Source organism: Trichosurus vulpecula, chromosome X, assembly GCF_011100635.1.
Source record: "Trichosurus vulpecula isolate mTriVul1 chromosome X, mTriVul1.pri, whole genome shotgun sequence".
NCBI classification, from domain to species: domain Eukaryota; kingdom Metazoa; phylum Chordata; class Mammalia; order Diprotodontia; family Phalangeridae; genus Trichosurus; species Trichosurus vulpecula.
The window spans coordinates 60,080,312-60,107,038 of record NC_050582.1 but is presented as its reverse complement, the minus strand read 5'-3'; the positions used below and the strand labels follow the sequence as shown (position 1 = coordinate 60,107,038).

Below are 26,727 nucleotides of genomic sequence, written 5' to 3'. Positions count from 1 at the left end.
GCTCCACTGTAGCCACAAGTTCTGGTGTGCTGGTGCTTCTTCTCACCCTGGGACTACAACCAAGGACTGTGACCCAGATGCCAGCATGGGCAAAGCAACAGAGGCCTGCCTCCAGTGCCAGCAAAGAGACCCCTGTAATCTCCTTGTGACCAGTTGTTCAACCCCATTACCATCTGTAGGCTGAGAGTTTTGGAAGTATCAGTTGCTGCTGCTGATTCAGTCACCCCCAAGGCCTGCTCCTGGTTGCTGCACTGGTGCAGCTGGCACTGGGCTGTGCTCCTTTCTCACCCCAGGTAGACAGGCCTTTCCTACCAACCTTCTAAGTTGTCATGGGCTGGAAAATTGTTTCACCCCAGCCTTTTGTGAGCTCCACTGCCCCAGAATTTGTTTTAGGGCATTATTTAAAGATCTTGGGAGGTATTTGGGGAGAGCTCAGGTGAGTTCTCTGCCTTTTCAGCTCCATTCATAGCCAGGGAATTCTTGAAGACTGTCTCCACAAATATCATGCTGAGATTGCAAATTGGGCCAGTAAAAAATATTTTTAACTTCTCCAACCAGAAGAGGTACTTTACCCAGTAGGGAGAAGTAAAATCCAGGGACTGCTACTGAAGCTTTAAGCTAACAGCTAGTGGGAAGATTTCACATTCAGTATCTTTGTGTATGTGTGAGTGTGTATATGTGTGTCTCAAAGATCTTCCTTCATCATATTTAAGAATTTTATATACTTATATATACATTTACATAAATACATACATACAGAGAGAAATAAAATGGTAGAATAAGCAAAAATAATGTTCTAAAGTTCTAAAGTTAACTCTTTTGAGGGGAAATTCCTTGAAGTATGGTATAAGGAAGAACTCCCAACTGAGGCAGGAGTAACAAAAAGAAACAATGAGGTTTTGTAATATCTGGTTTAAAACAGACAAAAATTTAGCTGGTGAATTAGAAAAATAAAGATAGTAAAAAACCAGTATGCTTTGATCTGCATTTAGTTTCCATCAGTTCTTTTTCTGGAGGTGGATAGCATTCCTATTCGCATTTAGTTTTCTCCAGAGGTCTATCATATTTAACTTTTCTAAAATTCTGTTCATCTTCTTTACTTCTTTCTTGTTTAATTTTTGGTTAGATTTATCAAATTCTGAGAGGGAAAAGTAAGTGGAGGGTAAGTCCTGGTATTTTTTGTTGACTGACTGAACAATCTTAATAAATAGAATGTGTGGGTATGAATTGAAAATACAAAATTTTAATTTGATGTCGTTGTTTTTGTCTATGTGTGTGTGTGTGTGTGTGTGTGTGTGTGTGTTCCCCATATGTAATAAAGTGTCCAAAGCTATCTTTATCTTCCTCACAAGGGGACTTCCTTGTGCCAAATATTATACCTATATGGTCCCAAAACCTGCAGGTATTTGGCAGGAAGTTTAAAATATCTGGAATCCTACTCAGATGTGCATTTTAAACATAATTTGAGATCTTTCAGCACTGTTAAAAGACACCTTGGAATGGTAATTGCCTTCTGTATAACAGAAATTTCTCTTTCTCTTTCTCCCCTTCCCTCCCTTTATGACTACATGTATCAGGTAGATAATAGAGAGGCAGAGGAGGAAAAATTTAGTGAAGCAAATATCATTTGGGATATGGTTGATAAAGGAAGTGTCAGGTCAGAATATGCAAGAAGTAAGACAGATGCAGTTTTAAAAGGGTAATAATTTCTTAGGCTCTATATATTTGTGTGTGATAGAAAACATGGCCCCTTTGGATATATACATGTGTGTGTATATATGTATATATATATATATAGAGAGAGAGAGAGAGAGAGAGCAAGGCAGACAAGAAGTAACATTTTGTACTGGTATTTGTGTTTTCCTATGTCTCTGTTTATGTGTCTCTCAGAATCTGTAATTGTGCTCATGGAGCTTAGAAGGAAAAATTTGCCAGCAAACCCATCTCTTGTATCTTGTTAGCTGTGCCCCCCACCCCCTTCTGCCAATGGCTGGTTTATTATTTTACAGCTAGATAAGAAAGTCGTTTCACTGATTATGGATAGAAAGATTTGGGGGCTGTGTCAACGAAAGTGTCAAGGGTTGCACTTTGGAATAGGACTGTCACTTAACCCTGTCCTGGCTCATGAAAAAGAAAAAAAAAGTTTTGTGCATACCAGGAAACAACCAAAAGGTTGTTGAGTCTGACTGAAACACCTAGTTAGATGTTTAGGGAATCATACAAGCTAAAGTTAAGTACTGATCAATTTAAAAGTAACTTTTTATATTAGTATGTTACCTTGAAATTGGAAATTTTGCTATAACTTATATGAGATTCCTACTCAGTTTTTTAGCAGATTATGTGTTTGAATCTTAATATTTGTCTTGCTTCTTACCATATAAGAGGAGCTTTTTTAAGAAAGCAACTTAAAAATGCTTTATGTTACTTTTTTGAGTTACATACAGGAACTTAATTGCTATTGGTAGAGACCATCTGTAAGTTTTTATGATTGCTAAGAATATTTTAATTGGTGCCTCCATCTTTTAAGGAATACCTGAATTATAACAAATCAAGAGAAATATTAATAGTGTGGCAGGTAAATTAATGAAAAAGGTCACTTGAGCTAAATTATACAACTGGGAAAGTAAGATTTTAATGTGTCATTGGGTTTATTTGACAACAATAATAATGTCAAAGGAAATACTCAGTGGAGTGAACATAGTTTGGAATCAGGTTGAAATGTAGGATCTGAGTAAAGGACAGTTGTATAGACTGAGTAATTGGTTTGGAAGATTTGGAAAGAGAAATAAAAGCAAGAGGAAAATGTGGAAGGTAGATAAGAAGGTTTGGGGACACATCCTGTCCCTGGACAGTTGCTCTGGGTGCCCTTGTGCCAATTTCAGAAGATTTAAGCATGTTGACAAGGTTTGAATATGTTGACAGAAAAGGGTTGAAAAAATTTTGGCTTTCTTTAATTAGGAAGGTTATATGAAGCTTCATGTGTTTATCTTATTGGGAACTATTGTAATAAAAAGTTGATATTTGATTTGGAAGTATATAGAGAAACAGTTATGAATGGCTAGGAGTAAATTGATAAGCAGTGTGTTCCTTCTGAGATTGTAGAACCCAGTTTTGGATTAAATTAAAATGTGTTCTTAAGTGTGATAATTGGGGTATGTTAAAACCTAACATCAGATTGCCACTTTAAGAATCTTTGGCAGTGGATTGGCAGGAAACAGTGCATCCCATAATATGAAATGCTTAGAATAAATAGCCCTTGTGTAAAATATACTACTACATAATTAAAATTAAGAATTGAGATTCATTACCATTTGGAAAATAAATCCAGGTGTAATTGGATTTATTCTGGTCTTATTTTAAGTGAAATGTATCTAATGATATGATGTTTATGAGGCATCAGAATTTATTATGCTATTTGGCATTAAGACAAATTGGGAAAAATGCATGGATCTGAAATTTGGTTAACTTGGGTGACCTTTAGTAAGTTACCTCACATGTATTTATCTCAGTTTACTAACCTGTAAGGGGATAATAATAGCACCCACCTCCCAGGGTTGTTGTGGGGATCACATGATTGTAAAGCACTTAACACAATGCCTGGTACAGGGCAAGCATTATATAAATATAAACTGATGTTATCATTTCTTTAATTAGGTGTAATTGTATCATACATGATAAATTTATACAGAGCTTAGATGTGATCAGGGTATGATACCAATGGTGATAAAATTATTTTCTGTGTAAGGTAATTTGAAAATGCATTTAACTCAATTGAGGTCACCTGATTGTTAATGGGTTTGTTTCAAGTCTCAAATACATACTGTTGTTTATGGCATTATGTTTCCAAATTTTCTTATATTGTGTAATTGGTGACATATCAATTATGTTGTTAGAAGAACAACTTTTCATAACTTGGATGTTATTAAAGTGTGAACTGAGCAACTAAAAGAAGGTGGAAAATACTGTTTGAAAACTGTTATGTTATCAGCTCTGCTAACCCTGCTTTATAGTGCTCTATAACTGTAATTTAGCAAACTGAACATTTCCTTCTTTCCCTATAGTTAAGAGAAAGTTATGGCTAAAGTATTTGGCTATCACTTCTGAAAGGTATAATATTGTTAACTAAATTATTTGGGATTATTGTCAAAATGTTAAAACCTATTAAGTATCTACATAGATATTTTAAAAGGAAAAATTGGTAATTGATTACTATGTGAGACATGGTACAAAGAAAAGACCTTGTAAACTTCCATTATTTTGTAAACTTGCCGGGTTGCTGGAAACCATCTGTGTGGGCAAGGTAATCAGCCCTGGGAAAAGAGTTTTGTTATGGGTTATGGAGTTCCTAAACAATAAAATTGGTTTACTCAGAATTTACAAGTTTGTGTATAATATAGAAGTAATTTCTAATGATTGATTCTTACACCAGGACGAGTCTAATCTCAAGGAGAAAAAAAGAAAAACAAGTGAATAATGTTAACTGAAATCTCTTATGTATGTGTGAGTCCTGGTTAACTTTTGTTGCTTATTGTAATTCCATGAGAGTAAAAATAACTGTATCTAGCCCTAAGCTGTGATTAGTGAAACTTGCCATTTGAGGTAATACCTTTGGGACTGTAACTGATACTGTTTTGAGTTGTGAATTCAGGTATAATTGGCTGACGGATCATTAAGTCAGTAATTGACTAACCATTCAAACGAAATGCCACAAGCTACTTAGAAGGAATGTGATCCTGAACTGTTATAGGTGGATGCCTGTATGTGGGAAAAAGTGGAGAGTATGAGCTTGGCATAGCCTAAGGTAGGATCCTTCTGGCTCATTTTCCCCGTTGTGTTCCTTTTAACAGAAATGTTTCCCACCTGGTCATTCCTTAGTCTGGCTGAGGTGGAATTGTTATTGTATGATTGGTTATCAACTCTGATTCTTACCTGAAGTCAAACAGAGTTAAGGATGCTTTAGCCTGCCATGTATGTGTTGAGTCATTAAGGACCAGTTTTGATGCTATTAGAATCATGTGCCTGCTTTTTTCTTTTATAGCAAATTTATATTATCAGAGCAAATGGTGAGTAAAAGGTCTGAGCACAATGCAAGTATGTAAGATCTTACTGTTTTCAGTCTAAATGTGTAGTCATGCCATATCCCAAACAACTAAATAACATTATACTTGGGCTTGTTGTCTGCCTCATAATACTTACATACTTACATGTGTAAAATTAAATCCCTGGAATAGCTCATTCTTTCTGAATGCTATGGGAATAATTAGACAAAGGTAAGAGAAGCTTATGAAACAAAGATCAAACACAATTTTAAATCATTATCTCATAGACTAAGGCTGGAACACATCTGAGCTACTATAATAAAATGCATGTGTGTAAGATCTGAGCTATTCAGCTCGAAATTGTAATCCTCCGTATATACTAAACAATTTAGTAAATGAGTATTTGGCCTAGTCATCTGCCTGTTACTAGATAGATATTTCTGTATAAAATAAGGTCCTTAAATCTTTCAAAATGATATAAGAATCATTGGATGTTAATATAACAGTTTATGGGACCAAGCTGTTATTCTAGTAATAATTAAAATGGAATCAGAAACATCTTTGGTTTGGTTTGAAGAAATGAATTTTATTGCAATCAGTTCTCTTAGAGGAAAATAACTTAGTAAATAAGTTGTGTTACACCAATGGAAATGTCAATTTTATTTAAGATTCTTAGTTATTATGGAAATAACACTTGTTGTTTCCTATAGTACAAGCATGTTTTATTATCAACAACTTCTTTGATATACACTGTTTTGAAACTGATTACTTTAAGTGTATCTACACAGCCCATCCAAAGTCTTTTGCTGCAATTGGAGTTAACTTGGTAACTTTTATGTAAATTCATTTGTATATCATAGGTCATCTTCTTATAAAAAGTGTTCTGTAATATATTTTTTAAAAAATGTGAGGAGTACATCCTTATCTGTCTCTTCTTCTACTAAGGAGGGAATTGAATAATTGAATTGAAGTGGAATTAAATTAAATTAAATTAAGTGGTATTTTAATTTGGACTTCTAAAATAATCAGCAATTTAGAAAATCTAAAGTAAAAAAACTTCAGTAAAAATGTTGAGAAAACAACAATATCAAATGAATATACATGTAATTTGGAAGGATTTAAAAGTTTTGCCTTCTGTGGTATCTAAAATATTTAGTTTGTATTGAATGTCTTACATATATCAATATAACAATAACTCTTTAGCTTGTTAACAATATTTATATTATGTATAGAGTTTAGATAAAGATAGAAACATCATGGGGTATTTATAACCTAAAATCTCTGGAGTTTCAGGTGAACTATGGGCTCCTAATTTGTGTTCCCCTTATAGTTCAGTTATTGGTTAGATCAGAATCGTGAGGGTGCAGCTGTTTTCCACAACATGTAGTAATTGTTAGAGAAGTAACCTTTGTGGCTAGTATGGAAATCTTGTATTGAGATCTGTTTGTGGAAGATTTTAACAGAAATATCTGAGGAGTCTTTACAAGTAACTTTAGAACCAGAAAGGAAGTCCACTGAAATTGGTTCCCCTGAGGACATGATGTTTTCCAGACTGCTCCAAGAAGATATTTTCCACACTGCTCCAAGGATCATACAACTACATGGGACACCTGAGATCCAAGATGAAATGAGTTTATTGAATGAATATTGGGAAGAGTTTTGCAGCAAGACTTAATGTTTGTTAATATTGATGTCTATTATTGTACCCATTTGGCTTTTATTTTCTGTATCTATACACTAAATTCTCTTAGTTTTCTTGATGTATGATTTTCCCCTCTGGATTAATCCCTAATCTTGAACATTCTTACTATGGCTTGTACTGTGCTTCATTTAAGGTTCTGCTTCTTATCTTACTTTGTAATTGGAACTATCCTCTTTCAGCTGTATCTATAAAAGTGCCCAAGATCTCTTGTTAGCTTTCTGTCTGTTGACCTTTATCCTTGTGAAATGTTTCTTTCTCTTCCCTTCAGAGACCCTTCCCAAGTAATATACATAGGAATGTTTTACCAAATACACTCTCTGTGGTCTTTTGACCAATGGTGGGGTGATAGAGGGAATGTTAAGGGATCCCCTGAACTTGTCTTTTTGAGTTGCCATATTTTCCAGAAACACTGGACCTGGAGTATGCAAGAGGCCCTGAACATGTCAAGGATGAAACCCCACTGACCTGACATGATTTGTTGTTTGCACCCCAAACTAGACTCCCTGTGTGTCCTTGGGAGTCAAAACAGGCACCAGTCAGTCTGCACCAGACTGAGAAACTTTCTGCAGCTGGGACCCTTGTCAATAAGCAGACCATCATATGCTAGACCATGGTCTAGGAGTTTTGAAGGGAAAATGCTGCTTTTGTCATTTTACTTATTCATGATTTTTCCTCCCCTATGGGAGGAAATTGGTCCTTTTCCCCTCCCCTATGACTACCCCTTTTCCCTGTAACTTAAATACCAAGGCTTGCTCTGCACTGTTAGGCACCTTGGTATGGGAGTCGCCACATGCACATGCCTTTCTCTTATAATTACTCCAGTTACAGCATGTCTCATGGACTTTTCATATTGCTTATGGTTAACACTGTACACAATATGCTGGTTATTTTTTTCTTCTGGTTCTGTTGAGATTTCACTTTCCTCATTTGTTATTTTCTTTATTTGATTTTCTCCTCTCTTCTTTTTAATCAGATTAGCTAAAGGTTCATCAAGTTCATCATTCTTTTCAAAGAACCAGCCTTTAGTGTTAGATATCATATCTTTGGAGTATTTTTGTTTTCAATTTATCTGTTTCTCCTCAATTTTTTAACATCACTGTGATGGTTATTTTAAGCTTCTTTATTTGTTGGCTTTCTAATTTTTTAAATGAATATTCAGTTCATTATTCCTCTTATCGTCTGTGTTGTTAATGTGTGTTTGTAAAGATATATGTATTTTTTCCTCCTTAGGACTGCTTTATCTGCATTCTGGAAATTGTTGTATATTGTTTCTTCATCATCATCTTCCTCATTTTTCCCCTTGTCATTTGTTCAAATAATTACTTGATTTAAAAAAAATTATTTTTTGAACTTCTCATTATTTAGGATTTCATTGTTAACTTGCCATTTGGTTCTCTGTCTTGTGTGTGTGTGCAGTCTGAACCAATTAGAATTTTTTTAAGTTATTGTCTGGGCAGAGAGGTGGGGGTAGTGAGCTGACAGCACCCTTTTGTCTCCCCTCTCTGCTCCCCAGTTTCCCACTCCAGAGCACACTGAACAAACGTCGCAGCCCCGGATCTTCAACTCACAAGTCCCTACTCTGCCGTGATGGCTACTAGCAGCCTTGCCCACAGCCCGCTGTACCGGGTCCTGGTCCGGGTGTCTGAGAGCTACCCTAGAATGGAGAGGAAGTTACAAAAGTATTTCCAGAACCCATGGAGGTCCGGGGGAGGCAAGTGCAAGGTCAAAATTGGTCCCCGCGAAGGCACTTTCTGGGTAGAATTTTATAAAAGACAAGCCAAGGAAGGTGTGATAGCAAAGAAAGATCATTCTGTGGCAGTCACTGATACAGCTCATGTGGATGTCTTCATAGAAGCAAATGAAGACCCAGGAGAGAACACTACTTTGGAGGTAAACCAGCTTTCCTCTCAGACTCAGTCACTCCCAAAGGGATCTCCAGGTGAGAAGAACCCAGATGCAGGAGGTACTGCTAGGTCCTCTAATTCCATCATTCAAAAGATATTTCTCTATGTGGAGGCCCAGCTGAACTTCAAGCTTTCTGAAGAGCAAAGGGAGAAAATTATTAACCTCTGCCCAAATCTCAGAATAGAGGGAGGCCATGATGGACCTGAGAAAGTGATTGGTGACTACGAAGATATTGAAAAAACTTATCAGTTCTTAAGTGACAGCATCCTGAAAAATAACAAGAAAGTGGCCATTTCCAACTCAGCCACAGCAAAAAAAATTGAGCAAGTTATGCCAAAAGACTGTAATAGTCCTACTCTTCCCTCAAACCCAAAAGACAGAACAGAAGAAGAGTCAGACCTTATCTCAGTTCCATCACATTTGTTTGAATATTTCAAATATTTCTTTCCTGAAACTCTGGACAGAATAGAAAGTGAGTATCAGGTACGAATCAAAAGTACCGTGTCATATCCTATGGGCAATGTGTGCTTAGACTTCGAGACAAGTAAGTCAAGGGACAGAAAAGCAGCTCAAGAAACTTTTATCAGAGCATTTCAGAGGGAAATACAGAATGTGACCCGTCAGGATATTCATTTCACAGATAATAAGCTGGCCCATGACGTCCAAAAAACACTGACTGAAATGTTTAAAGGCCTCCGTATTAAAGCTGAAGGAAAAGTCTTAATCCTCTGGGGAAACCCACAGGAAATCATAGGAGCTCAGCATTTCATTGAAGCAAACTTCTCCCGCAAACAACCTCTGGAAGCGATGGCCTCCCAAAACATGATGAAGAATGGAATTGAGGTTGATACTGCTCCCTTGCGTCTTCTGTGCCAAGAATTCAGAGAAATAGAGACAAAATATGACACTGTAATGGAATTGGTGAACAATCCCCAAACTCGGAAAACCCTCATTTTCTTTAAACCAAAAGACAAAGGCTTAGACCTCTCTGCACATGCTTATGAAGATTTCATTGATATCTTTCAGATGCTCTTACCTCAGATTGTCAAAGAGGTAGTGATGCTGAAACCATTAAACCAAGAGAGAAAGTATTGGCCTGAAAGGGCATTCTTTGAAGACTTTGAAAGAAAGCACCCCTATATAAACTTGGAGTGGAATGAACAAGAACTGATACTGACTGGTTTGGCCAGGTACCTTGTAGAAGCGGTGAAATATGTTAAGAGATATTTTGGTATTGAAGCTCCTGCTCCTCAGCCAAGACAAGGGCCACCTCCCTCTCTTGCGAATTGGAATAGAGACTCCAGGTCCCCCTTGGACAGAATTGGTGCTGATTTCAACATGGCTTTACCTCCCCTCAAGGGATTGCCTAACTGGTGGGACTTAGGAAAAGAGGAGAAAGAGGAAGAGGAGGAGGAATGTGTCATCTGTATGGAAAGCATTCAAAACAAAGAAGTCCTCCCAAAGTGCAAGCATGAGTTCTGTGGCCCTTGTATCAGAGAAGCCATGAAACATAAGCCAGTGTGCCCTGTGTGCCAGACTTCCTATGGTATTGTGAAAGGGAATCAGCCAGATGGAACAATGACAACCTCTTACAGAACATCTTCACTTCCGGGTTATAATTCCTGTGGCACTATTGTGATTCATTATGACATGCGGGGAGGCATCCAGACAGATGATCATCCCAACCCAGGAAAACGCTATGAAGGAACAAGACGGGTGGCATACTTGCCAAATAATGAAGAAGGACGGCAGGTTTTGCTTCTCCTCCGAAGAGCTTTTGACCAAAGGCTGATTTTCACAGTAGGACAGTCTCGAACATCAGGAGTCAAGGATGTGATCACTTGGAATGATATTCACCACAAAACTCTCCAATTCGGCGGGCCAGAAAACTTTGGTTACCCTGATCCCAGCTATCTGCAGCGAGTCAAGCTGGAGCTGAAGGCAAAAGGAATTGAGTAAGAGTGCTGAAAGCTTCAAGGATTCCTTGACAGCTGGGCTGGCAAAAGCTGTATGTGTGGAAAGGAATCAAAATGATCATTAAAATATATGTGTGTAGGCACCATTTAGAGAAAAATAAAAGAATTTGAGAAGAAATTAGTTTTCTTAGGGCTGAGTGGGATGAAATGTTATGTGCTAACCTGTCTTACTTTCGTGACTTTTTTTCTTCTTAGACAAACTGAGAGACTCATAGTAATGAAAAGTTGTTCTAGTGAGAACCCAAAGTGTATCTCTCAGTGCTTACCTGCCTGTCTCCATTTTGCTGTCACCAGAGATGCTGGAGTTAAAGAACTTTTCATTGTACCACCTGCACGAGGTGATGATTGACCCTCAAGTCCATTCACATTCTTTGTGGAAAGCTGTTGTTGGCTTCAGAACTTACCAGAGCTAGCTTACTTCTAACTGGAATGGCCACCAGGAACATTAAAAAGTTTGGAAGACATCTTGAAGAAGATTATGGTCTTCAAGTATTTACATGAGTCCTTCACTTCAGAAAGAAACTCTCCATCCTGGGGTTTTGGCAAATTTAATGTAAATTAAGGAGTGGGGAAAGATATTTCTGTCTTCAGTCAATTCCAGTGATTTCCAATCACTATCAGGAAGAAATAGAAAAAGCCTCTGTTTGGCATTCAAAGCCCTTCATAAACTTGCCACTCCCTTTACTTCCACAACATGTACTTTGTGATTCAGTGATACTAGCCTCCTTGGCGTTCCTTGTGCAAGAAACTCCATCTCTCCAGATTTGCATTTTCACTGGATGTCCACCATGCCTGGAATCCTTTTCCTCCACATTTCTGCTGACCAGCTTCCCTGACTTCTTTCAAGTCCTACCTAAAATTCCACCTTCTACGTGAAGCCTTTCCCAAACCCCCTTAATGCTAGTGCTTTTCCTGTGTGGATTATCTCCAATTTGTCCTGTATGTAGCTTGTTTGTACATAGTTGTTCGCATATTGTCTTCCCCATTAGACTATGAGCTACTTGAGAGCAGAGATTGTCTTTTGCCTTCTTTTGTGTCCCCAGCACTTAGCACAGTGCCTAGCATACAGTAGGCACTTAATAGATTGTTGACTGACTGGCTATGGGCAGGCTCATTGACCTGGGAATCAGAGTTTCCAGATGAACAGGCAAATGGCATTGGCTTGTGTGCTGCCCTGGTTCTCTACATTCTTAGCTCACCTTTTGGGGTGTACTTTGTGGTAATTGCTCTGTCTAGTCTTAGTGAGACCACATTCATATCCAAATATTTTCTGACTTTTAACTTTCACAAAATTGCCTTCTCAAGATGCTATTGATCTAGGTGCCCCCTCAAAAGCATAGTTCTAGGGCAACAGATGAGAGGCCCATTCGTCTCTGAATGAGTCCGCCTTTGGTATTTGTTATGAAAACTAAGCAGAAATATTCATTTGGAGCTGAAATATTGAATCCTGTCGCATTGCTTGGAGAAAGAAAGAGAACCTGTGATACAGAGAGGTTCTTTTCCCAGTTACAAACAGCTTGTTGGTGATAATACAACATCCCATTGCCCCAGTACAGAAGGCTAAGTGTTGTAGCTCAAATGATATCTAGTTGGTTCTTTAAATAATCAACTCATCTGCACCTGGCCCTATGCTTATGTTAAGGGAGACATGATTTAATGGCTGTGTCAGATGCTTCTAATAAAGTGAAAACTGTGTAATTATCAGAAAAAAGTTATTGTCTGTCAAGAATTTATTAACTATTCCTGTGTTTTGACATTTGTTTATAGTATCTCTGTGCCCTAAATTGACATGGTCAATTTTTGTAAAAGTTCCATTTGCTATTGTGAAATGTGTATTCTTTTGTAGCCCCATTTAGAAGATGCTAGAAGTCTTTCTGATCTAGTTTCTCTGGCAATTTGTTCAGTTCCTTATTGTCTTTATGTTTATATCTCTATTAAAATCATTACAAACTGAGAGAGAGATTGATGATTTAGTATGTAAACAAATTCATCTATACTTTTATCTTTTTATGAGGCACAAATCAGCAATTCCCTCATGTGAGCCAGGAGGATGCTTGAGTCTCAAGTGTGGAGAATTCAGGAGCCAAAATTATTCAGCACCCAAGCACAAGCTGAAGGCTGGGAAGGCATAATGAATTAAGGTGGACTTTTTGATGGAGTAAACAACTTTAAATTTTCCTGCTAATGTCTAGGAAAGATAGTAGGTGAATCACAGGGTGCTTAAATTTGGATAAACCTGATACACAGGTTAACATTATCTAATTTTCCTTCTTTTCTTACCAGTAAAATCGGGTACTGCATGGGCACTGCCTCTTTTTGGTAAGTCTTCATTTCTCTAAATATTCAAATATTGACTATAGTCCTTCAATTTGAACTTTAGACAGTGTATTGCTTAATGCATGGCCATGACGTATCCTTGGAATAACTGATTTTAAGGGGTTCAATTCCTTTTATTAAGCCAAAATCATTCCTAGGCCAGGCCCACAATACAGACTAAGTTTCCTTTATTTCAGAGTGCTTTTCCAGCATGGGGTGAAACTGCCACTTTCCTTTGTCCTCTTCCTGAACCTGAAGCCACATCAGCCTAAATCAGCCTTTTCCTACTCAAGTTCCAAAAACACCCCCACTGGGGTGCAGAATATGTACCGTAATTTATACAGATCTTCCCACCAGATCAACAGGCGAATCAAGTAATTGCAAAAAAGCATGATTTTTCAATTAAAGGTCCTATTTGAACAGAGGGTTTTGAGAGAGTGAGAAAGCTTTTACATGTCTTACCTCTTCTTCCATTTATTTCCATTTCTTCTGACTATACAAATCCTTCTTAAGTTTGTTGGAAGCATAATACCCACTTCAAAGATATGAGTAATACCTTTGCTCTGAATACAGTGTTACTCAAAATCCCATTGGGTTTGCTAACTTACCTAACTCAAATAAACCTTCCTCTAGGCGCTGCAAATCTGGCTTTTCATAATCTTCCACACTGGACAGAAAGATATCAAACCCTTGAGATAGAGACCTGCCATCAATGAACAAAGCTCACCATATTTCTCTACCATTTTGGCCAGTAGAGATCCAGAAAGGATCTTTTCAGAGCATGCTCTACCATTCTCCAGTTTACAATACCTTGTCTCCGATTTCTTCAAAGCTCTTTACTTCCTAAGACATTGGTTGGTGGAGTCCTGGGATGGATACTTATTAGAAAGTCAGGGTCACTCACCTGCTAGTAGGTAGCCATGAATACCCACAAGGAGTTCACTCACAACACTTTCAGTGCCTGAGAATCCTGACTAGTGAGCCAATTTTTCAGGTTGGAATGAACTTATGCGGAGACAATTCTTGAAATAAAATAAAATGTTTGAAAAGAAGAAAACAGTATCATCCAGAGTATATACATATAGGCAGTCTGCTATAAGTCAATCAACATTATATATCTACTCTAGGCCAAGCACTGTGCTAAGCAGTGAGGGTACAATAAGAGGCGGAAGATAATCCTTGCCCTCATGGAGCTTACAATCTAATGGGGGAGACAACATGCAAAACAAACACAAACTACAGAATAAATAGTAACTAATTAAGATTGAGGGCACTAGAATTAAGAGGGCAGGGAAAGTGTTCCTGTAAAAAATGGGAGTTTAGTTAATCCGTCAAGGAAGTTAGTAGGTAGAGTAGATGAAGTCCAGATAAGTTACAGGCATGAGGACCAGAGAAAATGCCCAAAATGGGGTGTCCTATTTGTGGAACATTTAGGTGATCAGAGTCACTGGATTGAAGGGTAATATATGAGGAGAATGAGAGAAGGTGAAGTCAATACTAGAAAGATTGACCAGGGAGGGTATCATCTAGAAGTAGCCAGTTTTCAGTAATACCTGTATATGGAAGGAGTGGGATAGAAAATGATTTAGCACGAAGGACAATTTTTGTGTATGGAACAGGTATTGTACAAGACACAGTGGAAGGGTTGAGTGGCGTGAGAGTTACTTACAGGTGAGAGGACTGAGGTGAAGGGGGAAAATAATTGGCTAGTAGGGGTGTGGAATGTGGTTTGGATGGTGATCTTCAGGGGTTCAGAATCACTGAAATGAGAGGGGTGTGACCAGGTATGAAAATATTCCTCACTGAGTGGAGGGTACCACTCCTCTTCCCAATGGATGCTGGAGATAAGGCTGGAGTAAGTACAATATAAGATGGAAATAATACATTCAGATGTTCATATGGGAAATCCTGCTCTCTAGTCCTCTTCCCTCTGAAGGGTGGAGATTAGGCAGGAAAAGGGTACAGCAAAAAGTGAAAGTCACACCTGTGCAACAAGAAACAGTCAGAAGTCCAATTCCCCACCAACTTTCCTCTTCCCTCAAGAGACAGGCACGGCAAGAAATGGAAGGCCTGATGTGAAAAGGTAGGTTGTTCCTGTTTGCCTCAGAGATTCTCCAGATCTTAGTTAAGAGATGGGGCTGGCAGTAGGAGGTAGAGGTTGCCTTGTGTTTGTACAGATGGAAGTTGTTGATTTGGGGCAGATGGAAGATTCCTGACCTAGCCTCTTGCCACATTCTTGCAGGGGTCCTGCTGTGCCCAGCAGGGGATGGAAGGCACAAGGCATGGGGTTAGAAGAACATTAGACTCCTTTTCTCAACTGAAGAAGCTGATGAAGAGTGGGTAGCAGGAGGTGGTAGACTCCCATGGAGAGGGAAGTCCTTTGGGGCAGATGAAGATGCCTGATCCCTTGCCACCTTCCCTCAAAGGACACAATGACCACTGTATTTAATTTTCCTCCAACTTGTTTTTCTTGTTTTTGTGCCTTTTCATTTCCTTCATTCCTGCATATATTGAATGTAAGAAGTAAAAATAAATCATTGCAAGTGGCAAAGGATGCCCAGGTCCGGGTTGGAGTCAAGGGTCAACCGTGGGTCAATTTCTCTTTTATTTTCCTGTGAGTCCCTTAAGGTTAATTTTATTCCTGCACTCTTTCATTCTTAGGAGCACTCCCAGGAAGAGTTTAGCAGTCTAACGCCTGTGCACAGATGTCCTGTCACAGCTGGCACCATTACAAAGTGAGTTTCCTTCAGGTTCTGCATCTTTTTGCCTGTGTGTCACTTAAAGTTAACATGATTTCTCCATTTGTGGGTCCTAGGATCATTCCAGTGAAGAGCTGTGCAATCTCCCTTTTCTGGACAAATTTCAATTTGAAAAGCTCACTTATTTCAGAAAGGTGAGTTTCCAGAATTGAATTTGCTTAAGAAATGTATAGAGGTTGGAAGTGGGAGCATCAGTCAGGGCAACCCTGGGCTGGTGCCTCCTGATGGGCCAATGAAATGGTTCCACTGCACTCCTGAGACATCTTTCTTTGCAAGTGCTCCTATGTACCTGTACCAGTAAAAAGAATAACTCACTTCTATAAAGAAAGCTCTACATTTTGGGTCACTTTTGAGCCTATGAGCAAACTGTAAGATTCGTAATTTTTTTATCCCAATGTTGCAGGGGAGAGACCAGAGAATAACAAAGGTTAAGTAACTTGGTTACCTTGAGAGGTCTGGTAAGTGGATGAGTTGGGAGGTAAAGTCCAGGCTTCCTGACCCTCCAGGTCAGGTCTTGACCACCAAGCGATTTCGAATGCTTCCTGTCATCTGTTGTTTTTTCTCCTCTGCCACATATGTATTCATTCTTACCATCCTACATTACCCTAAAAATTCAGGGTCCATAGAACTAGAACTATAGGCCTTTTCAGTGGCAGTTTCCTTGAAAGCCCCTCATCAGAGAAGTGAGGGAAGTGAGGCCCACGTGGTTTTCAAAATCCTAATCAGTAGACAGTGTCTAACATATACACTAGATCCCCTGCTGGGCCGACTCCAGAGGCAGCCTCCTGGACATTACCTTGAATGTGCATCTACCTTGGTCAGATTTTATTCTTCCTCGTCATTTCCCCTCTCTTGATTCCATCAAATGGAGGCCACAGGAAAATAAATTTCATATAGCTGGGATGTCACAGAGTTGGGATAATGTGCAGGGCCACCCATATGTTGAGTCTTGCCTTCTCCTTTCCTCTAAGCCCCAGAGGCTTCGCTTCATTTCTGGACTTCCCATTCCTAGGATTATATTAACCTGGAAGATTTCAGAAGTCACCCTCAGGTTCACTGTTGCAACCATCCCACTTCTCTTTGAAAAGGTGAGTCTCCTCAGTTCCTTTTTCTTTTGGGGAAAATGGATGATGATTCCCTTTGGAGGGGGGGAAATCCAGCCCAGCCTTCAAGCTCTGCCTTAAGGTGATGGACAAATGCCATCCTTGTACTCTAGACATACCAGGTATTTTCCTTTCTGTTCATGATTAATCACGATAACAAATGCAACAGAAACAACAATTATAATACCTCTAAATACAAAAACAGAAACAATCACCATGAATATATTTTGTGGAATGCGGCGTATTTATGCTATTTCCTTTGAGCCAACAACAGCACTCTGATTCCCCTTCTCTTGGTAGTGAAGCTAAGTGGGTTTTCAAAGGCCTAATTGCTATAATGTGTCTGACATATTCATCAGGTCCTCTGCTCAGCTAACTCTAGATGCTGGCCACTGGATACTGCCCTGAGTGTGCCTGTACCTCAGTCAGATTTGATTCTTTCTTGTCATTCCCATTCTCCTGGCTCCATCAAATGGAGTCAGCAAGACAATAAATTACAAGTGGTTGGGATGCGGGACAGCCTAGATGGTGTGTAGGGTTATCCATGTTGTCAGTCTTGCCATTTATGTTCCTCTAAACCCCTGAGGCCTCATATCATTTCTGTACATTTCCTTCCCAGGACGGAGATACCCTGAAAGATTTGAGAAGGGGCCCCCTCATCCACAAATGTCCTCAGGTAACCGTCCCTCTTCCCTTCTAAATGTACATGTAAGTCTCTTCAGTTCTTTCTTTTGAAAAAAATGGATGACATTTGCCCTTGGGCAAGGCATTGGGCCTTGCCTAAAGGGTCTGCCATAATATGCTGGACAGATTCCTTTCTTCCACTGCAGCCCTGCCAGATCTTTTCCATCAGGATTAATCACAATAACAACAGCAAAAAAAGGGCTATAATAATTTCAACTACCAAATCAGCAACAAGCACTACAAATATCATTGAAGGAGTACAGTGTGTGTATGTTATCTCCTTTGAGCCAACAGCAGACCTCCGATTCTGATGCTCTTTTTAGTCCAATTGACAGAGGAATTAACTGAAGCTAAGACATGGGAAGTTACTCAGGCCAGGAGGACACACCTCCTATGTGGCTGAGGTGGGATTGCTAGTCGGGCCTTCCTGGCTCCAAGTCAAGGCTCTAAGAGGTTTGGCCGTCTGCCATCGTTTTTGTTCCTGTGTTTCATTTCCTTTCACCATGCCATCATCCTTGGCTCGATTAGGTGTTTCACCTTCCCCAAGAACCCAGGTCTTGATCTGTTGACACTGAAATGATAGACAAGGCTGTGTATTTTTCCTCTCCCTTTTGTATTTCCCTGATGCCATTTCATTTTTCTTCATCTTATATATATATTCAAGGGTGGCAAAATTGGTGGACATTTCCAAGAGCAAAAATTCTTACAGGCTGGGATCAGATTCTGGGACCTCCCCACCATATTAGTTTCTCCTTGCACCTTCTCATTGCCTTAAGGTTGACTTTATTTTTCTGTTGATTGGTTCTAGGTTTATTCCCAGGAAGAGCGGAGGAACTTTCCCCTTATGGACAGATTTCATTTTGACAAGGTCACTGTTTCTTTTCAAAAGTGAGTTTCCAGATTTACATTTGTTTCAGAAATTTGAATAAGTTAGGTCTGGGGGATAAGTCAGTTTAGCCCCTAATGGACCTTTGAAATAGTTCCCCTGAAAACTCCTGATATATCTTTCCTTGGAAGTGGTCATGCACATTAGTAATAAGAAAAAGAAGCACTGGCTTTTATGTTTCAAGCTCTACATTTTGTGTGCCTGTTGAGCCTCAGAGAGAACTGTGAGACTGATGATTTTCTTGCTCTGATTTTGCAGGTCAAAGAGCTGAGAATGAATGAGGTCATGTGACTTGGCCTTCTTGACATGTCTGGTAAGTAGATGAGTTGAGATGTGAAGTCCAGGCTTCCTCTCCATGCAGGTCAGGATGTGGCCTCTTAGCAATCTGGGCCCTTTCTGTTCAACCATTCATTTTCTCTCCCTGCCACATATATGTCTATTCTTGCCATCCTTGGCATCCCTAAAAATGCAGAGTCCACATAGGTAGGACTACAAGCCTTTTCAGGGGCCATTTGCTTGAAAGCCCCTTTACAAACAAGTGAGGAGAGTAAGGTTCTCTAGTTTGCCAAGAGCTAATTGAAAGAATGTGAGTGGTATGTGCATTAGACCTTCTGCTTGGCAGAGCCCTGATGGAAGCCTCTGGACAGAGCCATTCCTCCATATTGATAAAAATTTCTTCTTCCTTGTAATTTCTATTCTCCTGGCTCTATCAAATGGAGTCAGCAGGACAAGAAACTGCAAATAGTTGGGATGCCAGACAGTTGGAAAATGTGCAGGGCTACCCACACAGTCAGTCTTTCCAACTCTTTTCCTCTTAGTCCCAGTCCATCTTGCCATTTCTTTTCCTCTAACCCCCAGTGGAACCACATCCTTCTGTACTTCTTATTTTTAGGATTTAGTAATATCCTGGAAGATTTGAGGAGTCACCCTCTTGTTTACAAGTTTCCTCATGGAAATATCCCTCTTCCTTTTGAAAGGTAAGTCTCTTCAGTTCCTTTGGGAGAAATGGATGAAGGTAGCCATTGGAAGTGGTGTTTGGCTTTGCTTAAATACTCTGCCATAATGTAATGGACAGATTCCATTGTTGTACTCCAGGCCTTCCGGGACTTTTCCTTTCTGTTCAAGGATTAATCACAAGAACAACAGCAACAAAAACCACAATTATATCTTCAGCTACAAAAACAGAAACAGCTGTAACAAATGTCATTTATGGAATACAGTGTATGCATGTTTTCTTCTCTGACCCAGCAGCAGACTTCTGATTTTGATGCTCTTTGTAGTCCAGTTGGCAGAAGAATTAAGTGATGCTAAAACATGAAATAGGACTTTGACAGGATGACACATCTCATAAGTGGCTTAGGCGGGATTCCTGATTGAGCTTTCATATTTCCATGTCCAAGTTTTAAAGACATTTTGCTGTTCACAATCACCTTTTTTATTTTTTTTTTATTTTTTTTTTTACAATCACTTTTTTAAAAAAAATTATTCATTTAATTTAGACTTTAAAAAAGTGTAAGTTCTGAATTCTCTCTTCCCACCTTTCTCCCTTTTATTGTGATTAAAAGAAATATGATAGAGAAAATACAATGCCAAAATGAATACAGACCTTGCATTTGGTAACTGTACAGTGCCTGTCCAGGTTGAGGAGCACTAAAGCTTGTGCCATAGCTTAGAAATTCTGTCTGTCCAGGTGTCTGTGATTGGGTGAATGCACCTTCTGTCTTAATGCCACAATGCACCTAAATCAGTTACTAATAGCTTATCTATTTGTTCAGATTCAAAAATTGGTAGAAACATAATAGCATACAAATAGCAAGGGATTAGTCACAAACCAACTAGTAGTATTTATACTGTTTTATTAAGAACAATAACGTGAATGTAAATTTATGAGGATATACTACATTCTATTTTAGATTTTTATGGCACATTAGGATTCCTTTACAATCATATATCACAACTTGTTCAGCCTTCCCAAGTTCATGAACATCCCCTCTATTTCCAATTCCTTGCCACCACAAAAAGAGCTGTTATAATTATTTTTGTACAAATATTTCTTTTTTCCTTTTTTTAAAATCTCTTTGGGATACAGACCTAGTAATGGTATTGAGATGTCAAAGGATATGCACAGTTTTAGCTCTCTAGAATGGTTGGATTAGTTCATAACTCCACCAAGAGTGCTTATTTAACTTATTTCCTTATGTCATTATTTTCCCACATCCCTTCTAATATTTGTCATTTCCCTTTTCTGTCATATTAGCCAATCTGATAGGTGTGAAGTGGTACTTTAGAGTTGTTTTGATTTGCATTTCCCTAATCAAAGTGATTTAAAACATTTCTTCATGTAAATATAGTCCTGCTTGTCTATCACTGTTAGGGAGGCCTTTTTACTGCTCTGTTAGGGTAAGCATCACCCATTCTGCAGCTTTTGCATTTCCTGCTATCCCTCAAGTACTAGGTCACCTACCACCTGTTAGCTAGCACCTAATGGCATTGGGGTGGAACTGAGACGCAATGTTCCATCCTCTTTTGCTGATGTGGACATATGTAAATTATCTTTATCTCATTATGAAAGTTATCCATAAAAGCTCACTCCATCTCTAGTGATCAGCCTGTCAATGTGTTTCTACCTTGATGTACTTTTAATAAACTCCTTTTAATATCTGGAGGAAAGCCTAAACAAAGAATTTTTCTTTTAACAAATGGAACACCACCAGGAACTTTTGAGGTTTTCACCCCTGGCTAACACTTTGGGTAGGCCTGCTCCACTGCTGGAGCCAGCAATCAGATACTGCCTGATAGGTGGCCCACTCCAGCAGTTAGGTAAGGCATGAAGTGGCAGAGAACTTAGATCCCCAGACTCATGACAGAAAATTGAGAAATAGGTTCCCAAATCAATTTTTTTTCATTTGTGCACAAAGAAAGGAAAACAGAAGGAAAGGCTGAAGGCTCACCAGGAAGGGGCAGGTAAATAAATGGCCTTGCCTGCATTTGCATGGGAATAGCAGGATTTATAAAAGGAGTGAGAGGAGTGAGCCTTCAGGTAACTCTGGAGTAGACAAGTTGTAGTAACTCAGGAAGCATCCTGCCATACATATATGTCCACCACTGAGCAATGAGGATAGGTAGGGACTGGGGAAATTATAGGGGAAAAGAAAAATATATTTTGGCAGGATGAAGGATGGGATCTTAGGTATTGTATTTAGTCAGGTGGGCATTCTAAATGTGATATGAAGATCTATAGGCTGGGCAAACCAGGGATTTTTCAGTGATGTTAAGAAAGGCTTTGAAACAGGAAATAGAAGAGGTAACTAGGTACTAGGTACCCCTTTTAAGAAGACTAAAATAGAACTTTCAAGGTTTTTAAACATGAGCATAATAAAGGACAATCTCTCTCCCTTTCTGACTGTGGCCAAGCTGGAGGGCAGAGAAGAGAAAGAGGACAAAAAATCAGGAAAGTGAAGATCAGTTTTGTAGACAGTCTGAGTTATGATGGGTAAGGGAAGTGTCTGGACATAATATGGAAGAAACAAGACAAATGCAGTAGTGATGGGCTTTAATCTAAGCTTAAAAGAAAAGAGGATGTAAAGTTTAACCAAATTAGGCACATAAGGGAATGGACAGGAAGTTAAGAAAAGTTATCTCTTTTTCACTGATAGTATGAATAGATGGCTTGAAAGTATAGGGATGTAGAAATTTGGAAAGAGAAGTGACGAAGGGTCTGATCTCAATCAGAGAAGAAGGATATGAGGAACTATATTTATTTATTCTTTATGATATGGAAAATATAGAAATTTATTTATAGCATTGAATTACTTGGGGATAGCAAAGCATTAGCAAGGTCTATTTTCATCCTTTTGTGAGGAGTATCCATTGATAATTTCATTATTGCATAACACAGATTATGTTTTGAATTTCTGTTTCAGAAAAGTTTCATGGATCCTAAAAGAGATGTGAAAATACAAAACTGTCGCTTTAAATCTTTGTCAGTAGACCAACTGAAAGTAACTGGCCCTATAATTTGAAGGGCTAGCAGTAAATGACCCTTGGATGAATTGGCATTTACATATTACCATTAGTGATTATAAGAACAGATTTGATTTGGTCCTGAAACTAAATCATAATGTGGTCACATTTGTAGTAAAATGTGTTTTACAATCAGGATAATTGTGGTAAATCAGCAGTTAATGAAAAAATGCATTTGTTATTTGGCATTAAGGCAAAAGAAAAAAAATTCTAGAAAATGCATTGCTCAGGAAAACCTAAGTGAAAAATTCCAATCTCAGCAATTAATCCAGTCTTAGAAATTCATTGACTGTGTGACTTTACCTCAGTTTACCTCAGTTTGGCGATCTATAAAGGGAAAGATGAAATAACTCACCTCCCTGAGTTGTTGTAAGGATCACGTGATTATAAAGTATTTAACACTGTGGCTGGCATATGGCAAGCACTATATAAATGCCAACTAACTATTGTTAAAATGATTATTTCTTTAATTAGATGCAATTTCTCCATACTTGATAACTTTATACCAGGTTTCAGATATGATCAGTGTAATAACCTAAAAGCCACAAAATGAAGATATTTCTGTGTAAAAGGATTCAAAGATGCATTCAAAAAAATTAATGTTATTTTGCATCCAGTCACGTGTACCTCCAAATTCTGTTATGTTTTAATAATCCATAATATTGTTTATGCTGTTACTGTTTTTCTAAACTTCCTTGTATTGTAGATCCTGGGAAACCACTGTATGAGACATGATGAAAATTTCTTTTGATCTGGTTACTGTGAAATTATTAAGTCATTAGTATTTATTGTCATAATGTAAAAACCTATCAAGTATTTAATTGGGTATATTAAAAGGGAAAATTGATAATTACTTATTGTATGGGAAAAGGTGCAAAGAAAAGACCTTGCAAAATCTGCATATTTATAAACTTCCAAAATTTCTTGAGACTATCTGCTTGGGCAAGGTCATAAAATCTGAGCCTTGTGAAACAGCTTGCTAGTGTTGTGAAATTCCTAAACAATGAACTGGTTTACTAAGAAAATGGGATCCCCTCTTCTACTCCTTGCTAAACTGGGGCATAAATGTTCAAGCTTGCTTATAATAAAGAGTGAGCTTCATTTAAGTTTATTTGCCAATCACTTGTATGATTATGGACTTGTACCTAGAATGGCACATATTGAAGTTACACCTTTAGGCAACATAGTCTCACAAAACTCCAGTCTTAAAGATCTATTCTTGCTTTAAGGGGTGAATATAAAATACCTTAAGAGATGGATATCTGTTAGCGTGGAGGTTGACAGCAAGTGACCAGTGTTTTTGAGTAAATTATATCATATATTCTCTGCCTCTGTGGAATTCCAGAGTGTAATTATTTTCTTGATTATGGTGACTGATTTTTATACCAGGATAAGTTTAAACTGAAAAAGAAGAGGAAAAAGAAAAGAAAGGAAAGGTTGTTGAGTAAATTTTTAAAGTCCTGGTAAATGTTTTATTATTGCAACACCATGAGAGATATAATAACAACTGTATTTTGCTGAAATTAGATGTAATAAATGAAACTTGCTATTTGAGGTAAAATCTTGTGGGATTGTAATCTGATGTTATCCTAAATTTGGATTTCAGGTGTGATTGTCTGCATTATTATGAAGCTAATAGTTCACCTTTCAAGGGGGATACCATATACTGCCCAAAGGGAGTGTAATCTGGAAACTACTGCCGGTGGATACTGGGGCCTGGGAAAGATTGAGGGAATGACCTTGGCATCACCTAAGGGAGGATTCTCTTGACTTAATTTCACCATTGTGCTATTCCTTTATGATTAGGTATGTTTTCAACCTGGTTAATCCTGAGCCTGACTTGGCTATTATACCCTGTGAATGAGGTGGAACATTGTTGTATAATTAGCTGGCCTTTAAACTTAACTATGACTTACCTGATATCAAACAGAGCTAAGGATGCTTTATCCTTATATCCCTTTCTTGAGTCATATTGTACCCTTAGGCTTAGGCCTAGAGGGCCAGTTTTGATGCTATTATACTTATGTCCCTCCTTCTTCCTCTCCTAGCAAATCTCTCTTATCAGGATAGGTAAACAGTAGAAGCTTGTCATTACAATACTAAATAAGTATCTTTTAAGCAAGTTCATTTGTGTACCTGTTGAACCTATGGATAAAAAGAATCTACTTACAGTGAGTGGTGGTAGCTATGTATTTATTGATTGGAAAAGGTCCTTAAAGTATCTCCTCCTACAGGAAGATTACCAAAAATGGAAAGTTTTGAGAAAGCAACAAGATCAGACAATTATATATACAGGCCCTGAACATGTTATAATAATAAGTTCTAAAAATTGGGTTCTGGATATTACATATGAAATTGCGTTGATAATTATAAAGAAAAAATACAATCAGTAATAACTGAGAGTTTCTGAAGTTTCAGGTGAATTATGGGTTCCTAATTTGATGTTCTCATAGCTCTATTGATAATAAGACCAGAATCCTAAGACTTGAGCAGGATTTTGACCACATGAATTAGTTATTGGAAAAAGCACACTTAATAGGTTATACTAAATTGTATTGAATCTGGTTACTGACAGATTTGAGTAAAATTACCTAGGAATCTCTGCAAGTGCCTTGGAATCAGAGAAGCAAACCCACTGGAAAGAGTCACTTCAGAGCTGCCCTGGGAATGAGACCTATTCTCCAATGTCCAAGGGAAGATGTTGCCAGGGACAAGACAAAAACATGGGACATCTGGGACTCAAGTTGAAATGTACTGATTAACTGAATATTGAGAGTTGGTTACAAGGAGAATTGATCCTATTTAACATTGATGATCATTCTTGTATTATTTTGGTCTTTTGTTTCATGGTATTTATATTTACTGAGTTTTCTTGGTGACCTTGCTAATGTGTAAATCTCCCTTCTAAAATTAGTACATGACGAGCCCTCTCAATGGCTTAACTTGCCTAAGTTGACATACAGAGCTTATTTAACAAGGTTTGTCTCCTTGGGAGATACATGAGATTATGATTCTATACCTAAGATTATTTGACTTTATGGCATTGATGGAAACATGGGATTATGATTTGTGATCCTCATGATGACAGTACACTTGTTTCCTGTTGTAAGTTTAAGTCCCCTAGCTTATAGCCACAGATGCTTGCTCAAAATGATGTGGCATGAGTAGCAGAGACCAGGATGATGCAGTTGAGGATAAAGGAGTGAGATGAAACCAGTTGTGCTGCTGTACCATATATATGGTTAGCACCAAATGGGAGAATTATTGAAAGTTATGCTGACTTGATGACATATTGTTCCCAGTCCTGCTTGTCAATCACTGTTGGGGGAGGCATCACCCTAACAGTTGCAGCTTTTGTATTGTTACCTGCTATCTTCACATATCAGGTCATCTACTAACTGTTAGCTTGCATGTACTGGCAGTTGGAGAGGAGCTGAGATGCAATGTCCCATCCCCTTTTGCTAATGCAGACCTATTAGAAATGTCTTTATCTTGTTGTGAAAGTTATCAACAAAAACTGTCTCCATCTTGAATCCCTGGCTGATGTCTTAGTGATCAACTTGTTAACATGTTACTTCCTAGATGCACTTTTAATAAACTGCTTTAAATTCTCTTTTTCCTGAGTTTTGTCTCATTACTTAGGATGAAAACCCAAACAAAGAATTTTCCTTTGAATAGGACACTGTCTTCTCTGTTACCTGCAAGAATTGGTATTGTTCTGAGAATGAAGTAAATTGGCAAAGTAGAATCCCCTGGGCTAGCTCTATAAGGCAGTTGTAGAAACTGCCTTGCAGGTAAAGACCAGATTGGATACCTCAAAAATTTTGATTCCATGAGGAATACAGAGAATAGAGAGAGACTAGCTAATTATAGGGTTCATGAACCAGAAAATGGAAGAGTAGATTAGAGAGAGAGAATAGATAAGAAAGTAAGAGAAATCTTCTCTGGAAATGGGGGTAAAGTAATGAATTAAAAAAAACTAATGAACATGACTAGTTAAAGGGGAAGTAAGGAAAGGGAAATTGACTTGACTAAGAGAAAAAGAGGGAAGGAATTAAATAATTAGATAAAAGTAGGAAAGAAATTTGAATTTACAATTTTTTAAAAAGGGAAAATAGTAACAAATAGGAGATGGGGTGAGGGGAAGATTTCCAGAGGGAATAGAGCCACCTTTAAACAAAATTAAGGTAAAGTACCTGAAGAGACATAGGACCATGTTTACAGCAGAAAAGGGGGGGATCTTAACTTGAAAAAAAACATCAAAGGTAAATGGAAAAAAGTATAAACCTAACTTTCATAACTTTAAATGTGAATGGATTAAACAATCCAATAAA

General features: G+C 38.2%; 1 protein-coding gene and 1 long non-coding RNA gene across 2 annotated transcripts in view; both read left to right on the top strand.

Moving 5' to 3' along the window:
• LOC118832957 (E3 ubiquitin-protein ligase DTX3L-like) overlaps nucleotides 1-12,576 on the top strand; it is a 34,264-nt gene extending 21,688 nt beyond the window's left edge. Inside the window, exon 2 of the mRNA XM_036740358.1 lies at nucleotides 8,255-12,576. Within this exon, the coding sequence (XP_036596253.1) occupies nucleotides 8,329-10,605 (2,277 nt within the window). The 5' untranslated portion in view covers nucleotides 8,255-8,328 and the 3' untranslated portion in view covers nucleotides 10,606-12,576. The remainder of the gene's footprint in view (nucleotides 1-8,254) is intronic.
• A 2,454-nt stretch (nucleotides 12,577-15,030) lies between these two features.
• Nucleotides 15,031-26,010, top strand: LOC118832572. The gene is made up of 9 exons (XR_005009215.1): nucleotides 15,031-15,673; nucleotides 15,754-15,831; nucleotides 16,710-16,785; nucleotides 17,420-17,476; nucleotides 18,293-18,372; nucleotides 18,629-18,683; nucleotides 19,263-19,347; nucleotides 24,000-24,199; nucleotides 24,969-26,010. It is a non-coding gene; the product is annotated as an uncharacterized LOC118832572 (long non-coding RNA).
• The last annotated feature ends 717 nt before the right edge of the window (nucleotides 26,011-26,727 follow it).